This window comes from Perissodus microlepis, chromosome 13 (assembly GCF_051167445.1).
Source record: "Perissodus microlepis isolate ML-2025 ecotype Zambia chromosome 13, ASM5116744v1, whole genome shotgun sequence".
Classification (NCBI taxonomy): Eukaryota; Metazoa; Chordata; class Actinopteri; order Cichliformes; family Cichlidae; genus Perissodus; species Perissodus microlepis.
The window spans coordinates 28,205,632-28,228,813 of record NC_140473.1 but is presented as its reverse complement, the minus strand read 5'-3'; the positions used below and the strand labels follow the sequence as shown (position 1 = coordinate 28,228,813).

Genomic DNA, 23,182 nt, shown 5'->3' with positions numbered 1-23,182 from the left:
GCAAGGTTACTGTAGATTTTTCCAATTCAGCTTCAGGTTCCAATCTGCTTTTATGATCAGAGCAGCACCGAGCTTTCATAAATGCACAGAATGAATGTGATAGTTGTTTGAAGTTTAGTCACAGTCACAGTGTTTGAACACCGATCCGTGTGTTTTCACCTGTTGTGAAAACACATTGACAGAATATTTTCAGTCTAATTAAAATTATATTGCTGCATTGATTGTTGAACAAAGCAAATTAATTGCTGCTGATTCTCTGCTGACAGTCTCTGTTTTGTGATGTAACATGCACACTTCACTCTCGACCTTGAAACTTCAGTAACGTATAACCCGACTGCCATTTGCAGATATAAGCTTGATTGTAGGTTGAGATGTTTGATTGTATCCTTCTGTTGCAGGCTCAGAAATCGCAATCAAACTCGAGTGCCGATGGCGTCATCTGTGTGGTAAGTTCAATGTCGGTGAATGTTGTACTACAAATCTATTGTATAAAGTGAAGAATAAGCATAAGCTGAATGTCTAGCACATGAAGAGCAACTATGTGTTTTGAGTAAGGTTAGAGATGTATTTAAGTGAACCTTTTACGGTTAAAAAGGCATCTACAAAGCAACAAAATCTAGACCTTCTGATAAGAGTTATACCAAAACCTTGACATTAAAGTAAAAGTTAATAACTAGAGTGGAAAGTATCCATCTAAAGTATGTTTCACAGCTCTGCAAGTATCTATCCACAGCACGCTGTCCCTGACAGACAAAATAGCTAACATTGATAATCTCGTTATAATTTAATGATTCTGCTAGGGAAATGTGTTCCTGGTATACATGTGGGTGTTACTGTGACACATACCACCCAAATAAATAATATCACACTTGTTCACATGTTCATAATGTCTTCACCCAGCCCTGAGTCCAAATTAGTATCCCACAATATGCGTGAGGTATTCTCCTCCTTGCTCATTTTAAAGTAACAGAAACAGAAGATGTGCTGCCAACATCCCCACATCCACACCACAGCACACTAAGAAAACTCACCATAAAGGTCTTGTATCTATCTCCGAAGGGTCAGGGTTATTTTGGTGACACGAGGGGGACCTGTGCTTTTTTAGACGGGAGGTTTTATTACAGTGGCCGTTTGGTTTATATTGATGTTACAGGGTAAAACTGCTATTAAAGATTTGCTTTGAGATACAGTATCGCACAAAGAGAACCTATAACTTGTGTCGGTGATGAAAGCTCAAACTGTTCTGCCCTTTCATTTGATACGACAATTTCATTCAAGACCACAAGGCAATCGGCAAGTTATCATATCATCACCAATTCTAATCTGACCCAGCTGAAAGTCTCTGACCTCCATCTGACAGTGATTGCCACAGCAATCCTTCCTGCCTTCTTTGTAAACTCCTGTTCTTTGTAGTTCCTTTGAGGCTGAAATAGGATCGTTGCTTATCTGGTGGCTTTTAAAGTTCACTGTAAATGTCATTGTACAATAATAAGGCAGTGTTATGCACTGGACTGACATTTAATAGAGGCAGGGCCAGGTCTTGGGGAGATGACCCAGCCGTTAGCTTGCAGCTTTATTAGCCAAAGACCGCTGGTGAAGTCCTGTATACACATACTAGCACGTGGTGCACATGCAAATTTAAGCACGCACACACACTTCTACTTTTTGACTTTCCACTGTGGCATTTTACTTATAAAAACAACCTTTTCATGGTTTAGTGTGCCACACCAAATGAATGCTGAAGACATTTTAAACATTGTGAACATGAGTATGTAGGCATAATATTAACAAAATAAAATAAAAATAAGCAAAAGTTGAGGCATTTGCATTTCCTCCTAATTTCCTCTGCAATGCCAGCTGCTTATTGTGAACATAATCTGTCTGGGACATCTCAGAACCACGCTGAGCTCATTTTCTCCAATCTCTGTCTACCTGTCTATCAGGACCCTCAGATAGATGGTCCAAGTACCTCCAACGCCATCCTGAGAAACTCGGCTGCCTCCAGACGGCCTGAGGGCCCGGCCTCTCTGCTGCCCCTGCTGTTCTGGCTGTGGTACTGCAGCCTGCCGGTGCTTTCCTGGCAAGGCAATTTGTAGCTGCATCACTTCCCAGCAACAAACAGACTGACAAACACATTTGTATAAAAGAAGAAGACAAACAAGGAATTATATCCTTTCTTTTCAGTTAGACCTGTTGTACTTTTTTTCTCTTGGATTCTGTCTTTTAATTCCTGCTTTGATTTGTTTTGGGTTTTTTTATGAATTTTTGAAAAGCTTTGTTGTTTCTTTCTTCTCTTTTTTTAGCATTGCTGCTGTGTGCTAAAACAGTGATCTGCTATACATGTTAATTCAAGTTTTGACTGTGTGCTCACGTTGGGTTAGTCGGAGATGAGGGGTGATTTAAAACGGCTTCGTACCCCGCTTACTTGGGCAGAGATGAGAAAATACTGGAGGACTACATTCCAATAAACCACAGCGTGTGACTCTTGGAACGCAATGTAAACGAACATCAATTTTCAGAGTTGTCTGATCAGTTTTCACCCATGTCTGTTTGTGTGTTGAGGCTATAGGTGGGATCTTTCGCTTAAAAGTCACAGTGAGTTCAGTAATGGCTACATATTATCACTTGGGCAGCCTTTTAGGTGTTACTCCATCTCCTCTGTGGTTTGTGTCTGTTTTGATAATGGCGTGATCTGGTATTTTACATTTTTATGAGCTGAATTAAATGTCACTTGATGAAAAAAAATCCTTTTCTTTTTTAGGACAAATTACATTAACTTAAAACGTCAGAGAAGTTTAGCGCCCAAACTGTTTTTATTGTAGCTCATACTGAACACAGATTGCCGCTGGCAGAAGCACACAGGCAAAGTCCCACAAACACTTGATGCACATTTTCACACAGTCAGACAGAAACACACAGCAACACACTCGGTCCGAGGCTTTCGGCTCCCTTTCTTCACTTTATAAAACGGCGTGTTGCTCAGCGATCACAGGTCGGGACGCTGCTGTGGACGGCTGAATCCACTCGTTAGTGATTGTACGTACTTGCAATTGTCCAAACCATGTTTAATGTTTCTTTTGGAGAAGGTAAGAGAGAAGCTGCTAACGTTTTACCTGAATTTTCCTTTTTGCTTAGATGAACGCCACTGCATCGAGCCCACAAAAACCAGAGCTGACAAAAAAGCAGGCTTGCTGTTGTAGTGTGTAATCAGCACTAACTCATGCATCCATCAGTACATCGTCTTCTGTCACTTCTGTGTTACAACTTATTGCCTCAATTGTAAAACTGTCAAAGCATGTTCAAGAAGGAAATGTTAAATTTAAGCTGACCATTTGCTAAACCCCATAAGCCGTAGTCACTGTTGCTAATTAATTCCAGTATGGTGAGTTTCAAATGACATAAAAGAGGCAGAATTTTCTCTTCATTTTAAGTAGCAAAGATCTGTCACAGATACTTTATAATCTCTAACTAACAAGCTTATTTACATAATTAACATTTACTGGTTAGAGAACGAGAACCTCAAATGAGGGTTTTTGTTGTACACTTGCAGGCTACATGTCAACTCTGCTTCCTAATATAAGCTGTGCTGTTTGCCTGAAATATGCTAGATGTTTGCTAGCCTTCACCTCAACTAATTCAGGTCACTGAACTTGACCCCTCGGCCATATTCGTGGTGTTGTTACCTTTTGGAGCATTTCTAGTGTGATCACTTATTAAATAAGATTCCTGTGTGGTTAATTTGGCCAATAGTCTGTCCACTAACTCTGTGCTCCAGTTTAAATAAGGGAAGTTCTCATCTTTTAGTTGTATATTACTTGAATATTATCAACAGGTATATGTGTCTGTGCAGTGTAACAGTTCAGTCTGTGGGTGCACCTTCCTAAGAAAACTTGTTAGTGTTAGCTAACAGCTTAGCACTTGACTCTGTGGTCCTAATCTGTCACTTCTAGTTCCAAAAACAAACAAATAACAAGAAAGTATCCAAAGTTCAGTACAAGCTGCTTTAAAACAAGACGGCACACACAATAGACAGCCTATTGTGGTTCCAGGGAAACCGTGAGCATGCATTTAGCAGACGTGGAAATACAAATTATTTTGTTCTAATATGTCATCATTAGCAACTTGGAAAACTAGAAACAGTTTTGAGAATGAGAGCTAACTTTGGTAAATGTTCCGTGGATGATGCTCCTGAGGGCAAAGAGTCCTGATCTGACAGTGTTAGTTGTTAATAACCTGATAATTTTCTAATTTGAATTATAAAGAATATCAACTTAAGAGTTGATTTAGCTATTTGAAATGGAACGTTAGAGTCGAGATGATACCACCCTTCCTACTTTTCAAATATTGATAAATTGCTCTTCGTGATGAACACCACTTTGTCATGTTGAACAGACTTCAAAGCTTGACACCTTAAGCACAGGCAGGAGTTTAGCAAATGGTTACTTTTGTCTTCTGATCTGTATGGAAATCATTAATGGGTTTGTGCGTCTACTTTGGATGACTACTGGAAAAATTTAAAAAAGGAAAAACACGGCATTGTGGCATCATTTTTCCAGCTCTTCCATTGGAGGCAAATAAAATCTTAGCTTTTAATTTTGACAGATTTCTCTGTGATCGGGATACTTGTACACATCTCTGTGGCATGTTCAGCACTAGCCACTGACAAGATACTCATCACTCGCTGCTTAGGTTTATGTCGCTTCTCAAAACACAACTAATGTATAGTAGAACTTTAATGTTATTTACCGAGCATAAACATGGTATATGCACTGTATGTACTTGGCTGAAACTATGAATTGGACAAATAAATGTCTGATAATATTCTATTTCAGAGCATTGTGAGCTATTTTGACATTCAGATACAACATAGAGTACATTGAATAAGCCAGAATATTGTTTTTTTATAACAACTTAAATGTATATTTCTCTCAGTATGTACATGATTATGGAATATTATTGCATCTGAGGCAGAGGATATCATTATAACTCTCTTAATGTACCTTAAAAACAGCTGTATTTCCTAAGGATACTGTTTTGTACCATAGCCCCATTTATGACGTTGCTAAAATGCAGTGTTGACAGGTTTTTCTTTGTTTGTTTGGATAAAAATTACACTTATTTTTCTATCTTTTACTAATTTGTGCTCTTTTGATGAGTTGAAGTTAATGAGATGGACCTGCTAAAGATTTAATGGTTCTTTTTTTATGCGGAAGTTAAGGAAGACAGAAAACTCATTGCATGGTGTTAGAAATCAATATTTAAGGACAAATATATTCCGGACCATGCTTTGGAAGGATTTTTTTATGGTGTGTTTGAAGATGGTTGGGGACGTGGGATGATTCCCACAAACTGAATGTCTGCAGTTTGGATGGAAAGTTAAAGAGAAATCTTATTAGTTGTTGTTTTACAAAAAGCCCTGCCTAGGACTGATTGCATTTCTAAGAACTGTGTCTTAGAGTATGTGTGATCATTTTATATTTGAATCCCAAAGCCGTGTCTTCGTGGTCTTTGGAATATGAGAGTGACTCAGTGCTTTCTGATCACAGAAGGCCTCGAAACTGGGGACACTTCCTCACAATGAAAGGATCCCCACTTTTGGACCAAACAAACAGTAGAGATGGTAAAAATATTTGCCGTCCGTCACAGTCCCATTTGTTCTTTTGAAATACCAGAAATACCAGCTTTTTTTGATTTTGAGTTTGCAGACTCCCTTAGCTATGTGGCATCATCAACTTCTTAGCTTGTGAAAATGTAAAATCTGTTGTACAAAAAGTTATAATTAAAAACTGTTAAATCACCCAGACTGCTTGTATGTGATGTTATTTCACTGTGAAAACATGAAAGGCAGGCACCGGGCCCGTGGGAAAGGCAGGTGAGGCGGGCTGGATTAAAGAAACATTGAGGCCGTGTGAGGTGATCCAGAGAGGCCGATAAGATCATGTGTGTTAATGCAGCTGACCCTGGGTTACCAAGCCAGAGGAAACCCAAAGATAAAGTAAGAGTCATCTGAGGTTTCGCACAATTTTTTAGCTTTGACCAACTGGTGTGAGGAGGAGGGTCACAGCAGACCGAGTGAGCACACAGCAATACTATATTATCCGAGGCGCCGTGCTGAGAAACAGAACCACGGGGAACAAAAGGGTACACGCATCCCAGAGACCTTTGTGGCAGGTGCTGGACTTTAAGAAAAACTTTCAAAGAAAGAAGACAAGATCCATACTCCTGTAGATATTTTTTTTTTTGTACAGATAATGTGCAGCATTTTGATCAATTACATCTTATTTAGGTATATATAAGCTCTAAGCACAAGATCAATAGAGGCTGGGGTCTACGACACCAGAGCCTCCATTCAACGGCTTTGGGGGCCATTATTTATTTTAAATAATTTAATGACCAGAAGTATGGTTCACATGCCGAGACTTGGACTTTTTGGCTTTTTTTTTTTTTTTTTGCCGTTTTTAAGCAAGGAAATGTTCATGTCAACTGCACTTAATAATCCTTAAGGAGTCATTAATATGTGGGTTGGACTCAAGCGCCTGGCTCGAGTGGTCTTATTGCTGATTTTCTGGAAACACTTGAGTGTAACATTAACTGCATAAAGAAATTGCCTTGCACTGTTAAAATTTCCCTACCAAGAAAACACTTTAGCCACTTTAGAAAAAGCACAAAAAAACTGACCTACTGCACTGTGAGGCCAATCTTCCTCCAGCATTTCACTTTTTGTCTGTCCCTCCTCATTTCCACCTCCTTTTTGAATCGGTTTTCACGAAAGGTTTCCAAATACTTAGTGCTTTGGAGCACTTCTGTAGCAGAGATTCAGAAAGTGGGCTGAAAAACTCCTTCGAACAGGTAAATACTGGCCCTCGAGCTCCCAGTTATGGCTAAATGTGTCATAAAAATTGTGTTGATAGTTGGCATTGGGCACATCTGCAGATGCATTTTAAGCAATATGAATAAAACATTATTGTATAATAGAAAAGCACGATGGGGGAAATTGTTGTGTGCATCGTCATCAAATGTCATCAAATTAGTCTGACATTTGCGTTTACTTTCTCTTCCATTAAGTGAACTGCACATCCTCACGCATTAATACCAAGCACTGTGTTAAGCGTTTGCAGTTGGAAACCCATTAGCCAAGAATTGGTTAATTTGGGGAAGTGAACATAAATGCCACATCACTTAATGCAACAAGCTGCACAAAATATCTGACTCACAGTATTTTTAATGCCTAAAATAAGGTGATCCATGGAAAGTAACCAGCTACAGCTTGATATGGACTGCTTTCCAGGTGTTTTATTGCTGCTTATTCTTTAAAGACATCGTTCTCTACCACTGTGTCCAAGTCACTCTTTATGTGCAGCCATTAACTATACAACAAATTTCATACACGCAGAAAGAAAATTGTAATGGTTTCAATAATTTATTTATTTACTATTGCCAAGGAGACCAGCTCACAGCCGTTGGTCGCAACAGGAACATAAAGTTATAAGTGAAGTGTGCACTCATTTGCTGACTCTCATTTCTAGTCTGAAGTTTGTGTTCAGCATTTGTAAAGCGTAAGTGAACAAAAGAATACATTTCCATATCCAGTTTCAACACAGATGTCATTGATTTATTCCTTTACTGTATCAAAGTTGCAGACATCCACATACAAAACAAAACTGTGCCTGCTCAGTTAATGGAAACTCTTACTACTATTGATATTTATTCAAATGTATTTATTTCACTAGCAGTTTACCCAACTTTTTGTTATACAGTCTACTGAACTCCACTTCGGCTATCTAGAGCTGCTGCTGTGCGTGCTAATCCACTTTCTGCTGTCGAGGTCCACCATGCACAACCTCCAAAATCCCTGTTAAACTATACTTTATTATCTAGGTTACTGTACCAGTTACTTTGCAAATTTAGTGAAAAATCTATTTTGTAGAACAAACTGATGTTTTTGTTTTACATCAGTTTAAAATAAAGGCTGTTTCACTTATATGGTAAAAGAACGGTGGGGATTCTAGCTCTGTTACTGTTTGTAGGTTTGCTTACATTCATTTTCTATTGGGTTAACTTATTTATTTTATCATCTGTTTCATCTGGAGTCCATTAGTGGAAAAAGAAACAAGTTGACTCATACTGGCTGTTTCTCTTCACCTTGGCAATTCAGATTTCCTTCAAAGATTAGTCTTGCATTGACATTTCAAACATTCAAAGTTCCAACATCCTAGATTGGAAGATCTGCTGCTAATTTATTATTATTGAAGTATTGAAAATGTAAGAATATTTACATGGAATGAATAATGATAATAATAATGTCTGTGAATCAAGCAGAATATACAGTAGAATAACTACAATGATGTAATTAATATGGCAGCCTCAAGTGGAAAAACTTAATTTGTTCCAAAAACATACTTTACCCTTCAGTTCTGTCCACTTTACAAACCTGTCTTTGCTTCTGTTCCACCCTGACGGGGTACAAAGAGCAGTTAACACAATTAAAAGTGACATTTTCTTTCTACTTCCTGGACGAGAAGTGTGGATTACTGAGGTGTGAGACATGCTTAAAAACAAAAGTCTATGTTTAATGAAAACACCAAAGCACCAAAATCTAACATGTTGGAATGGTACCAATTAAAATAATAAATCTCAACCTTATAGCTCCCCTTTGTAAGTCTCTTTCTACCCAGTTTACTTTACGTGGACGTGCCCCTGGGCAGGTGGTGCTGAATCTGAAAGTCACAATATAGACTATTAAATAGTCACACAAATACATACAATCCTAAACTTAGTCCCCACGCCACTTGCAGCTTCCAAACAAAACTGTAAAGACAGCTATCAAATAAAGTAAATGTGGAAAATATGACTTTTTGATAGCAGGCAACGTTTCACATTCAGAAACTGAGCCTATTAAGAGTCATTAAAGCCATTTTTTTCATACTGTGGAAGGCCATTCATGAATGTGCTGTGATTAAAGCTGTGGGGCACAAGCGGGCATCACCTGGCTTCTGTGCAGTAAAATGGAATAACTTTAGAATAAGAACAGTGGTTGGCTATAGATTCATAAAATCGACAAGAATGCGCTTCACCTCATTTTAGTTAAGAATTGACTCTCAAGTTGTATTTTCTTGCAGGAAGATAATGTCGACCTGTTTCAAATGCAAATAATCTTTAGTCCAGGGGTCCCTGAAATCAAATTAAAGACCGCGTATTTTAGTGAAGTAGAATTTGGTCCTAGCGCGGATGCAAAGGTGTCATTTCCACAAGAGATTTTCATCAAAATCTGGAATCATGCTGATTTGTTTTTAAGAGAATACAAATGTAACATAGAACCACTATATTCAAAAGAAGGTTAATACTTCCATCTAAGGTGATACTGTATATATTTAGTAAGATTTTGGGAGTTTTAGCAAAACCCAGCTAATATTAGAGGAGGCATCAGTGACAACAGGTATGGCGTTTAAGTCAGAAACTGCACAGCAACATGGCCGGTGTAGAGATACCTTGCAAATTAGTTTGCAGATTTGCAGCAACTGAAGGCAGAGCAAATCTGCCTCTAGACGTGACGTCCTAGCCTGACCGAACTGACACCATGCTTGAATTACTGCACTGGGAAATTCTGTACTTTTCTTTTTGTTTTTTAATGAGTGTTTAGAATTTACTTGACTTGATAATTATGGTAGTTGTGGTCATTTCATGGCTTTTTTCCAGGTGATTGTTTGTGTTCTTGTTGCAATTGTTGCATTGTGGACTTATTAGAAAAAGAGGGTTTTCATTTATTTAACCCAAAAAGTTATATTTACAAAACAATAAATGTTGAGCTCATAAAAGAGGTCAAAGAAACAAAACGAAACTCAGGCAAAGAACTGTGAACTTGACAAACCAAACATAACTGACCTAAACAGGAAATGACACACAAGGCAGGTGAGACCACTATGAGGTAACTAAACAAAACACAGACGTAAACAACAAAAACGATGCAGTACAGTCCAGTTTGTCAATAAATTAAACACCAAAGAAGAAAATCAAAACCACTAAACCCTAAAGACAAATACTGAATTAAATACAAAAGCTTTTTTTTAAATCAAAGAAAATACACATTCTCCCCCTTCAGCAGGAAGTGGTGGTGCGGTCCAATCATCCATGTATTTAAGTGCTTTAAACCCTGGCTGCCATCTTTTGTCTGGCAACTCTCAGGCATCATGGCAGGTAAGAGAAACAATGATTAGTCACAAAGCAAAAAAGAAATGAATTGGTATAAATACATATGGAAACTAAATGGGTGCGCTTACAAATAGGTCCAAATCAATAAACCTACTGCAAACTAAAATGTGTTGTTTTGAATGAAGAAACAAAGAATGCATGACAGTTACTGACTTTAGAGTGTGGCCATGGGTACAATCTAAATTTTGAATGTTGGCTCCAAAATCTTCATGGTTACCTCGCTAAGTGCCATTTGGAAGTTCTTTTAGTGTAGAAGCTTTCTGCACATGTTTTTGTGTGTTTCCTTAACGTTTGAAAGTCTTATATGAGATTTGCTTGGTCATATTGGCTGAGATGAAATGAAGATGCTTCCCATTAAATAATAGTTCTGTCCCTCAGGTTGTAATATCTTTGTATGTATTAAGCAATAGGAGGTGTCCTATCTGACCCTCCTCAGACATTTTTCATTTTTAGAGGTCATTAAGTTCTATGAAATCTGAAGCTGCAGTTTAGATTTGATCTTCTTAAAAATGTTTTAATTTTGAGACAAAGTAGATCTCCATCTCAGCCTCATCTCTCAAACAGTTACTAGTTGTTGGACTGATTTCTGATTTGTGGCCACAGAATTTGTCATTTGTTAGGATCAAGGTACAACCCCCACAGATGAAGCATGAAGCCAACATGGATGTACTAAAAGTTCATGTAGCCACCAAATTGGAGTCAATCCCCTCTCAACCACATGTTGAAAATGACCAAATTTACAGCATTAAAGCATGTTTACAGATGGTTGTGTTTTCTGCATTCATAAGAACTGACTGGATTGTTTGTTTTTCAACTCATCCACCTCGATATTGTAATGATATGTCTTTACTTTTTTATATATATAAATATATTTGACAGTGTACATATATTCTGCTGCTTTATGATCTCTTATTAGGTCCAGATAACATTTTAATCTTCTTTGACTCGACCTTTCCAGAGTTCAACACAGGTAAGGTTTCTACACACTCTTGCATTGCCCTTCCTTTCTCTAGGCACACATGTTATAGAGATTTATGGTACAATAAACACTTTCACTTTAGCATCAATAACTTTTAAGATAGCTGATGCATATGAATAATAACCAGAATAAACCTGAACCAGACTCATTGTTAGAATTGACAATTATCCTGCAGCCTCATTCGCTCACACTCATAACAAGGCTCCTGATATTATATATTTTTATAGTTCATCGATACAAAAGCTCTATTCATTAATGGGCAGTTTATAAGAGGATCATAAAACTTAACATAAACACACCGGGTCTCCTGACACCAGCATGAATTAACAGCTATTAATGTATCATGAGGGAATTGCACTGCAGTGCAGTAAACTCCTGTGTGGCCAATTCATGTCCCTGTGACAAATAGGTTATGAATAATAATAGATGTGTTTGTCGTAATCATCTGCGCTTCTTTATAATCCCGGTATAATTGGTCATTTTGTTTGTAACTTTAATGTCTGAATTTTTTCTTCTTCGTTTAATTCTCCTGTAAGATAGAACAACCAATAATGTGTGTTAGTGAGATGTGAATAAACATTTTAGGAGATCAAAAAGAAGAAGAAGAAGAAAAAATGTATGTCAACAAACTACTGATAAACTCATGTGTTAAGTCAGGTGTTATACGAGGTAGGCTGGTCCCAGAATTATGCCCCTGAATATTTATTAATATAAGTATACTTACTTATAATTTTATAATTAGAAGTAAATAAATAACAAAAAAAAAAATAACAGTCTTCTCATGTCCCAGTCACAAGTTATACAGACCAGTGGGTGACCACTTTGCGACCACCTGGCAACCAAGTTTGCTGGTTAAAAAAATGTGGCTTCTCCTTCATTGCGTTAGTTGCTAGAGATCACAAGGATTTGGGGTTGCCAGGGGGTCACAGACTGGCCTCTAGGACTTGGCACTGGGGTTTGAGAACATTGTAATGTGTATTATTGACCTATATTAATTAATATTTTGGAGAAATGTTCTGTTCTGGCACCTACTGCCATTCTACATGCATAGACGTAAAGATGGGAGGGGCAGCAACAAGATCAGCACAGAGCAGGCATCGGTTAAAATGGATATGACAGTGTAAAAGTCAGCAATTGCAAGAAGGGTTGCAAAGTGGCTTGCAGATGCACAGCAGCTTCAAAGGTTTTTTTTAGTACAATTTTTGTTGACGCTAGAGTCATGATAAAAAGATAGAATACCCTCTGGTTTCCAAAAATAAATAGAAGTGTATATAAACTGTCCTTGTTTTGGTCTTTGTCTGTTTGGCTGTGTTAGTAAACACAACCAGTCTGAGGGGGCATCAGTGGATGTGTTTGCAACGGGATGCCATGACAGTGAATTAACAGGCCTTCATACAAGTGTGTAATACAAATTCTTTCTACACCTTGCATCTAACATATGCAGAACTATAGTATTAGCAAAAAAGCTAAAAGAGAAATTAATAAATACTAAACATTAAAATCTAAAGGGGAAACAAGCAAATCCTTTGGAATTAACTGAAACTAAAACCAAGAAAACGAGAACAATTCTAACACCTCTGCAACAATACAGTGTAAGAATTCTTGATCTCAAAACTTTATGGTGACGCATTTTAATTAAACCTCATTAGACTCCTCAGTATTCAGTAGACACGCTGGCTCGTTGTGTACATGTCACGCTTTGTCTCTCCTAAGAGTGAAATGGACACGCATGCTTAAGTTGCAGTACCAGCATAGGGAGATAATATATTTAAAGCCACTAGTCACCAAGGAAGGTATAAATTCCAGGCTCCTTTTAAGCCAGAAACAATAAAGCTAGGTGCTGGTGTGTATTTATATGCAAATGTGTTAGTAATGTCTCTTTAAATGTGTCTGTGTAGGTTCTCAGTCTCATCCATGTCATGGTAGTCTAAAGAACCAGAGCTCTGTTGTTCAAGAAACTTAGAAGTCCAGTCGTTTTTTTTTTCCAAGCTCCTCAGTCTGTTTATGGTTTCCTGTGACTATTTTCATGTTGGCTTGAATAAGATTTGAAGTTTTGTTTTACTGAAATATAATCTGCAACTGAAGCATATGTGTTCATTTCACGCTTAAGAGACGTGCCTATGAGATGCTTTGCCGCGATATTGGGTGTCTTACTCTCTACTGCTTAATAGCCTCCTCTTTGCATGTTCCATGGTTACCCTTTTGTACCACCAACCCTTAAGTGTGCTCCATGCCAAGCCTTGGAGGGGAAAGTCCAGTCACTTTTTTCCCAAGCTCTTAGACTACCATGTCCTGGATGACTGAGAACCTACACAGACCATAATGCTGAGGCTTGTTCTTCTGTCAGGCAGATTTGAGTGTAAACAGAGCAGATTTGAGAAGACAGGTGGTACATGGGATCGTCATATGGTGCTACCTCATATGGAACAGAAATATATAAATCTTATAAAGTTTGTATCTGTCTTGTGTGAAACTTGTATGAAAAGCATACAATAGTGATCCCTAGAAAAATTATATAAATGAAACTTGTATGTTTTGTATACTTACTAAAACAATATATGAAAGTGGCCACTTTCATGAGTAAATCATATAAACCTTCTATGATTCACTATATGAAGTAGGCCACATCTGATGCAAGTCTTTTATAAGTTTTTTCAATTTCTTTTCCATATGGGACGGCACACTACAAAAAGTTCACATTTCTCAAATGCCTTAACCTTGCTAAATAAAATCGTAAAAGCTGTAGACAAACGCAAAACAATGATTATTTTATAAGCATATTGAAGAAACCTGTTTGATCTAAACATAAAGGATGAAATTAAGGTTTTGCTGAACTTTTTTTTAACTTAGCTTTTTAGAGAAAGGTTTGAATAACTTTAGATGATTACATAAAATCAGTCTGGGTGACAAACTGATAGAACAAGAGGGAACACAGATTACACGATGACACAAAATGTTTTCTTTCTGAAGTTAAACTCTGACAAAGCAGGAAACCGGTCACCTCGACCTGTCAGCTGACCCTCCTGCTTATTGTCTCTCTGGTTATTGCTCACAAAATTAAGCTGATATAGTGCATCAATAGCTTCACTCCTCTTTCATCCACATCATTGCACTTTGTGTGGTGAGGGGGAAAAAAATACTCTCTTTGTTAGTGCAGAAGGCCACTTATGACAGAGCAGTGCGTGGTGGTATTGAGTAAAGGACGACGCTGACAGGGCCAACATTCTTCACAGCGTCACTGAGGCTGGCTGACTTACTGGCTGGTCGCTGGTTTGGTTGTGTGTGTGTGCGCGCGCACGCCTATGTGTGTGTGGAGGGAGGTGGACAGAAGACAGCAGTGTGCTTTGTAATCCTTTGTCACTCCCCACCCACCCCCTACCCTCATCTGCCTGACTCGGTTACTCGTCCTCAGACTGTGGCCCGAATTACCCGCCACAATTGGCCCGTAATGGCATAAAGATTGAGGTCTGGACGGGGCATCAATCACAAGGATGTGGCTCAGCTGACCCTGAGTCCTCAACAAGAAGGAGGTGACGCCAAGCGGATGTGAGAAAGGAGGCAGGAAGAGGGCAGCAGAGATGGTGCATTGAGACAGAAGTGAGAGATGGGCAAGCTGAAGGAGAAAAGAGAAAAACCAGAGTTCTGACCTTAAGAAGTAATCAGTTTTATTACTTAACATGTTCTGAAAAGGACACGAGGACATTGTATTAGAGCGTTGCACTGTGTGCACTAGGCCCCTAACAGAGACTGTGTGTGTATGTGACAAAATGCAGACTTGGCAGAGGTGATGTGTGATTGATTTTTGCTAATTTAATAGAAGACTCATTTCAGACTAAATGTTCTACTTATGTCTTAAATTTAGACCTTGAGCTTTCTAAATTATAAACTTTATCTCCACCGAGCTGAAAATCATCTCTGACATAAAACTGAAAAGTTAACAAAGGGGATTTAAGTAGTAGCATTTTTTTTTAATGATAAGTTATCATATTTAAGCTTGAGCATCAAGAGCACATGTTTGGGAGGTATTGTAGTAACAAATAGGACTCAAACTAATAATATAACTACCACTTCCAAGGCCCTGAAGTTGGCTAACCTCATCCACTGGTGGGTGATCATATCTCCCCCCTGACCTGTTGTCCTGACTCCCCCTTGCCCTAGCATGTCTATTGTAATTCATCAATCTTTAGCCATGAGCCTTACTGGATACAGATGCCCAAGGCAGGAATCAAACTTGCGAACCCCACGCGAAACACATGCGGTCTTACCACTACGCTATCCAGCTGCTATAGCTGGGACATCGTGTTTTTGGATTTGAAGCACACCGAACACAAGAAACCACAGAAACATGCGAGGGGAAAGACCATCTCTGAATCGAGGAGGAGGCCTAAAGCTACTTTCACCATCTTACAATGCTGTGATTGCAGCCATTCCCCAACTCACTGTAAATGGTACTCATGGCCATTGATCAGTGGCCTTTGATCAGTGGTTGTTGATCAATGGTCATGAAAATTTGCATATTAATGATCAAGGAACTGACCTCACAGCGCATTCATTCAGTGGGCTGGTTTCAGTAATTATGGAAATGTACCGTTTATAAGATTGGGGAAACCTGCAGTCAGCCGAGACTGAACAAGCCACTTGGATGAGTGAAGAAACGTTTCTTCCACTGAAAACTTTACGTCCAGATGATCAGAATCAACCTTTTGGGATTTACTTACCTGGATAATTGAGGATGCATCAAGATATAATTGGATAACCTCAGTTTTCAAGGACCGTGGCAAACAGTCATTTGTTGAGCAGCTGTGAGGCCGACTAGCAGTTGTAGTTGGCTTCAAAAAGGAGGCTGTTATCAATAAATTGCGTCCTTAACCCTTTTAATCATCACTTTGGGCTATCCAATGACACCCTAAATGATGCTAAAAAGGCTCTGTTACTGAAAACCTTCTGTTACTGGCATGCTGCTAGCAATCCTTTGATATCATCAGTGAGTGACAGAGAGCTATCTTAATAATAATTGACATGATAGTTGTGGCAGTTTTCTATAATGTATTCAGTGTCAAATCATATGTGAAGTACCGATGGTATTGTGTAGCCAAATGTCAAAATATGGATCAGCTTTTAGTTCCATTTGTCTTCTGTTAGGTGTGAAATATAACCGGAGAATACATGTGTTGCATATAATCAGATGGCGTATAATTATTATTCACTGGTAATTCAGTCACTGTGCATGTGTATATGCAAGAATACATTATATGCGTTTTCTTGTCGTCTGTTTTCCTACCCATCTTATCCTCCTGGGTGTACGACAGGTAAATTGCATGTTTAAGTTGTAAAGCAGTTTGAGCTTAAGAGTAGCAGAAAGCTATTGCTTAGACAGGTGTCCCTTCTTTCTTGAGACACTTTGCATGTTTGCATTCTGTTTGGTGCTGCGTGTTGTCGTGGTGGGGGGTGTCAGTCATTTATTGAGCTTCTTACATTGACTTTACCCTAAAAACACAGGCCCTCTTCATACTCAGAACCAGTTCAAAAACATCTCAGATCAAGATAAAAGGGAAAGTGAACCACTTCCTGCTGCCCCTGACGTTCGGGTATTGAGCTGAGTGGAGATGCCAGCAGTCCACTTAATGTTAAATACTGTAGCCTTTTATCTTGAGGGAAGAAAATACAGTGAGCTAAGAGCATAAAAAGGAGCACTTATCTCCTCTTGGTCACTAATGGTGGTGACAGCAGCAGCGTTGACCCAATGTAATGTTCAGAGGGCTTTCAAGTTCCAGATGAGATTTTCAAAGGAAACAGTCAAACAGCATGTTAAATTGCTTCTATTAATATAACAATTACGCCTTTGTTCATAGTTTTCTGCAATTAAGGTCCAATTAGGATGTACACCCTAATGTAGTTGTTTGATTAGACATAAATATGACATTAAAAAACATGAAGGAAATGCCCAGTGGAATAAACTGGTAGTTCTTAAGGTTATTTTAAGGTAAAAGAAGGAATATATAAATGATTACTGACATGAAAACATTGTTTAACTGGATGTCTTTACCTCTGTATTACTGACTGTGAATGATCTTGAAATGCATCCAGGCATTAGAGCAGTGTAGCCACTAGATCCCCCACAGCTTTTCCTTAGAAAGGATAGATTTTGGCATTTTCTTCTGTTTAGAGCCCCACATTTGCATAAAAGTGTCTAATTCAGAAGATTCTGGGATCACCTCGACAAGCAGCCCCCACCGCTTTATGACAAAGGGATATAATCCATAGTCAATTTTAAAAGCATACAGCAGCAGAAGGAGACATGGATTTATTTTAAAACGATAGTATTTGTACAAATGTTGAGCCATATCCAGGTTTTATTAAACAACATCTTACTGTGATGCTCTGGCAGGGAGGTACACATGGATGGAATGCAGTTATTGTTTAATTTGTATATTAAACAGGACATTTGGCTTGTATGGTGAGAAATGTAATGGAAGTGCTTGTTCTCGATGTCCCCCCTTTGCACACACATTATGACAAATAGGAGGCAGTGATGGTTATAACCAGGGACATTATAAAACAGAGACAGAGAACAGAAAGTGAACAGGAAACAATTCAGTGGCCACTATATTAGGTACACCTGTGGAATCCACTTTATAAAAAGCTGTTCTAACTTAATGAAGCCTTTAATAATTAGATTTGGTACATATTAATAAAGCAGGGGTGCTTTATCTACCTAGGATGTTGATAGCACATGGAAATCGTGGAAATTCAACACCATCTTTCTGCGATACATTACGTTTAAAGTAACGTTAACTTTACTCTGTTTCACAGGATGCTGTGAGAGTCGTTATGTAACTCTAGAAACAGTGTTGGATGACACTGTCTGTAGTTCTGGCTGATCTTGTCATTCGACCTGACTGACATCCTGAGAACACCAATCAATGCGGTTTCCCAACACCAGAGGTAACAGTACACACAGTTTCAGACTGAATATCAACACAAAGAAGCATTTAATTTTTTTAAATTGTAAATGTACAGATTTAATGCTCATACGGCCAAATACACGGTGGTGAGCTGCCCTTTGTAAATCCAAATCTCAGCAACAAATCGGTGCAAAATTACATCAAAATGCCTGAAAGAAAACAGTACGTAATACATGTGCATCAAGACATCATGTTACTTTGTATGCAGTGCAGCTGATAAAGGTGACTTTACAACATTAAATGGAGGTTTGATACAAGACATAAAGGGAAAGCATCTTAACATGAAACGTTCTGTGATGTACAAAATAAAGAGTTAGAAATGAATAAAGACACTGAGGACACAAGCAAAGAAACGTGATTACTGCACAGACTTCCTTTATAAAATTATCTATCTACAGTTTGTTTAAAAAAACAAAACAAAAACAAAATTTGTAAGTTAATTAAAAAATGTTTAACCGCATTTTGCATTTTTAATAAATAATATATACTGAGATGTGTTATATTAAAGTTTGTGTTACAGATAAACAGACTTGAAATATCATGAGGGAGGATGTATATGGTAGCTTCACAGTAATGAAAAAATTTAAAAAGGCATATGAATACCATCAGTAGTTTGTGTGTGATACCGACCTTGAGGTTACATCGCAGCCCAGAATAAACATCATGTTTGGAAGATCAGTTGCATAATAAAATTCCACAGAGGGTTCTAATGTACGGGTAAAGCATTTCACTTATAGTGCATATACAAACGTGTGTATATAAGGCCCAGAGCTACAGATAATGGACCTTTTTCATCACAGAGGACCTGAGCAGATATTAAAACCTATAACTTCAACTGTGTAGGGAAAAACAAACCACACATATTTCATAAAACACTATTTTTTTTACTTGCATCCAATGAGCTTCATAGCAAAAATGCAGTTCTTTGAATTCACAACTTCAAAATTAGCAAATGAAACTTTTTCCTCTAGTGAATCATTGTAATAGACCTCCGCCATCTAAAGAGTTTTGCAATTATCTAGTTAAATCGGTGTTCTTCTTTACTGGTTTTGCTCCTGAGTCTCATTGGGTTTGTAAATCAGGAGGACTTTATATCAGCTATCAATATCTTTTGACTGGAGGTCAAAGTCATTTAGTTTTGTTTGGTGAAAAACAAGTTCTATTTTATTTTCTCTGTCAATATGGCAGACTGTAGAACCCGGGAGAGACAAAACCACATGGCATGAAAATGGAAAAGGTCTGCCAGCTCCTCGTGGCAAATTTCAAACAAAGCTGTGGTGGAGAGACATTCTCATTCTCACTTTGCAAGTACTTCTCTGAAAATATACAGACGAGGGACAATGACAAAAACCTTGTATCTGGTCCAAGGAAGAAAGAGACTACAAGTACCATTTACCACTTTTGGGTGCCTGTGAAGAGAGTAGTTTCGCCCCATCTGTATGCTTCAATCCATATCCGTCCTCTTTCCAAACCACTTTAAGGTCAAGGATCATCCAACCCTATCTTTTTTGCAGGCTTTGCCTTTGTGTTCACAATTCTCCATTGTGTCTAAAGTCAAAAATAGTGTGTCCAGTGAAATTCCCCTTTGGACGTATTGGATGCGGTGGTACCTCGTTGAGGGCACATAGTTCATACACAGGTCCCTTGATGGTGCACAATGTGTTTGCGGTGCTTCAGACCCAGGGCTCTTTCTTTCAAGTCCATCACTCGCTGCTGTGACGTGTCGACCAGAGCACTGGCTATGGCGATACCTGCAATCCCAGAGACAAAATAGGGTCATCAGTGAAAGAGTGATGTGACAGAGGTGAGATAAATACGGCTTGATCAAGGTAAAACTACGACCACTTTTTGAGAGTAGATTTTTATATGTGCCTGTGTTATTTGTTATAAACCCATGTTTGCCCTTATACAGAAATAATTAAGGGCATGTAGACAAGTAGTACAAAACACTGATACATTTATCATAGAATATCACTTCACACCAAGAAAGGGTGGATACATGTTGCAACTGACATGGTTGATTATCTCTCTAGATAGTAAAGTGGCATAGTGTCTTTTCTTATCTACAAGCAGCTAGAAACAGCTAATTGTTACCAAAATTGAAAATAACCCTTCTTCAGAAGTCCCTAAAAGAGAGAGGGCTAAAATTCCTTTTTTTTAAAAATGCAGAATATCTTCATTTGTAAGAACACATCCTGCCAAGACAAGACTGATAGAAAAGACATTCTTTTTAAAAATGTCATTATAGCCAGTAAAGGAGAGTTGGGCCTGTCCTCAATGATAACTTATACCTCACATGGTTAAATCTTTTCCATATCCAGTAATTATTTTCAATGCTTAAATTGTGGAGTTCAAAGTGGAGTTCTGCAAGGATCTAAATTGGTACCTTCTATTTTTATAGTCATTAGAAAAGCAAGTCCCTGTTTGTATCTTTTGAGTTTGATCAGAGAAGTGCTATTTTATCCTCGTTTGGACTGTCATTTATTCACAGTCGCGTTGACAGAAAGACAGAAGGCCAAGCTGAAGGTAGCACAGCTGAAGATGTCGAAATGACCAGAATGGACAAGAACAGAAATGGGTATATCAGCGAGACAGCTCAAGTCAAGTGTTTTGGAAATGGTTTGGGCATGAGGGTTGGTTTGCAGAGGAGGGATAATAGTTACATTGGACAAAGGATGTTGAATGGATGTAGTGAAGGAGGATGTGCAGAGGCTTGGTGTAACAGAGAAGGATGCTACAGATACGATAAGATGGAAATAGATGCTGTGGTGACCCCCAAAGTGAAAGGAGGACTGTGATTTATTTCTTTTATCTAATAATGTTAATAAAGTTTCTTTCTGGCCACAGCAGATGAATCTGCATATTATTCTGCAAATTTCTATGCCAGAAGTACTTCCTGATGCAACCCTCTCAGGGATGATTTCCAGTAATGTTAATATTAAACTATTACTGATGGTAAAAATAAACAATAGGACAGATGAAAGTAAAGAGGCTGTGCCAGATTTACTAGATAGGGCAAATTGCATGTGAACACAATCTAGAAATAGTAATGATAGTTGTGGTTAGTTTTGCAGGTAATTTACAAAAGTTTTGCAGTTTTCATTTCAATGTAACTGCCAAGACCTGTGCAATTTAGGTCACAAACTAAGAGATGATATTCAGCTGCAGGTAATTTACTAATAAGAAAGGCACAGCTTGTTAATTGTAATCAGTAACATATAAATATAGGTCATACGTATGTTGCATGTAGGCCTACATTTAATGTAGCCTGGCAGAGAGAGTCGTTTTAATGAACACCGGCTTCAGTAATTGAAAATATCTGATAAATGTTGGCACAATTATGTAAATTGTGTAGCACAAATGTTAGTAAATCAATTTGTTTGCTTAAGTTAAATATTCTCCATCTTATATTTTGTGCATTGAGGAAGGAACCTGATGCACAAAACCCCCAGGCGTTTGACAGAGGGTCCATCACTGCACTCTGTTTGTAAATATAGAACGATATCTAATGCTAGTTGGTGCTGGTGGTACGAGTTAGTGAATCTGGCCCTATGGGAGAAAACATCAAGGTGAAATTCCTTAGCATGTGGCAGGTGGTGATGCATCATCTTTTCAATAGGCACCTCTTCACAACATCCAAAAAATGTTTTATCAACATCTTTCTGACCTCAGCAGGAGGCAGCGGGGATAGCGCTCAGGTCAGTGAAGTATATCTTCCCACCATCGTGTCTCTTTTCCTTCTTTTCCCTTGGTCTCCCTCTCACCATCCATCAGGATGTCACACCTCTAAAAACATCTTCTGTGAGTGAAGTTTGCCTCGGTTTCCACAGCAGGGCTTACAGACATCAGGATGGATGCACCAGGCATCAGATGCCTCGGAGCATTGTGTTAGTTTGGCAGTTGTACTGTTAATGTGGTTTTAGAGTCATGGCAGCTTTGTCAATACAGCCAGTCCTCTCCCTGCCGACAACCGTGGGCCTGACAATGCATGGTCATTACGACAAGTGCTCAATCTGCCGGCATGCAGGAGCCAAATAAACAAAACAGGCAAATAGCAAAGGGAATCTGCCGTGCTCTTGATATGATTTGGATGCAGGATGTTTTCAGCATTTCACACTCAAGTGATTCTTGGGATATTTTTTTTTCTCCAGTGGGTGGAAAGGGGAAAGCCGATTACACAGTGCGTGACTGTGTGTACATGACTCTGCAAGTTTATGCATTTAAGTGTGCATTCACCTGTGCACAGTATTATGAGTATTTTGCAAGTTCTGACACAGGCAAACATGGCAGTGAGCGGTAATGTGCTCTGTTCTTCCAAAAAACATTGGAGGCAGATGATCAGCTAGCAGCACATGGTGTGTCGGAATATGGTTCATTACGGCTCTTTGTTTTTTGTTGGCAATAGTTTCATAGGTATGCTTGTTTGGCGACCATACATACAGGATTTGGCTTTTCTTGGTCTTTTGGTAATTTATAATTTGCTTTAAACTCCAGCAAGGATTGTTGCAGATTCTCTGCATGTCTGTGGAGTAAATACACGCCCATGCTATTGCTGCATTGCTTGTATGCTTATTCTATGCAGTGCCACTGATAACGCTGAGCTGTGTGCTTGGATTTTCCTCTTTTTCTTAAATTGGAATTTTAAAACAATATTTATTGAATATAGTAAAGACAGATTCCAGTATTCTTTAATTAATTTAAATCTGAGAAGTCTTTAAGCTCAACAAAAGAGCTTAAACAACTCCTTTCACATCCTTTAAGGCTTCATATACTTTAGATTGTTGGGACAGCAAAAAGACATATTTATTGCATTAACCTCCTAGGACCTGGCGTCCACATATGTGGACATCATATTTTGGGTTTTGGGACAAAAATACTGAATTTTGCTCTACAAGGGCCTGATATCCACTTATGAGGACATTATACTGCTACTGTTCTATCGAAATTTTAAACGAATATCCTCATATGTGGCTCTCATTTTTCTTAGAAACAAAAATCAGGTAAAAAAAAATAAATCTGGTAATTCTTT

At 38.4% G+C, this 23,182-nt stretch overlaps 2 protein-coding genes across 5 annotated transcripts in view; one reads left to right on the top strand and one right to left on the bottom strand.

Moving 5' to 3' along the window:
* Positions 1 to 5,801, top strand: part of gfra1a (gdnf family receptor alpha 1a) — a 117,250-nt gene extending 111,449 nt beyond the window's left edge. For both annotated transcript variants that reach the window (XM_084949507.1, XM_084949508.1), the window contains 2 exons: positions 399 to 446; positions 1,944 to 5,801. In XM_084949507.1, coding sequence (XP_084805633.1) covers positions 399 to 446; positions 1,944 to 2,096 — 201 coding nt within the window. In that variant the 3' untranslated portion in view covers positions 2,097 to 5,801. The remainder of the gene's footprint in view (positions 1 to 398; positions 447 to 1,943) is intronic.
* Positions 5,802 to 18,161: 12,360 nt separating this feature from the next.
* Positions 18,162 to 23,182, bottom strand: part of atrnl1a (attractin-like 1a) — a 308,853-nt gene continuing 303,832 nt past the window's right edge. For all 3 annotated transcript variants that reach the window (XM_084948292.1, XM_084948294.1, XM_084948293.1), the window contains one exon: positions 18,162 to 19,904. In XM_084948292.1, the coding sequence (XP_084804418.1) occupies positions 19,783 to 19,904 (122 nt within the window). In that variant the 3' untranslated portion in view covers positions 18,162 to 19,782. The remainder of the gene's footprint in view (positions 19,905 to 23,182) is intronic.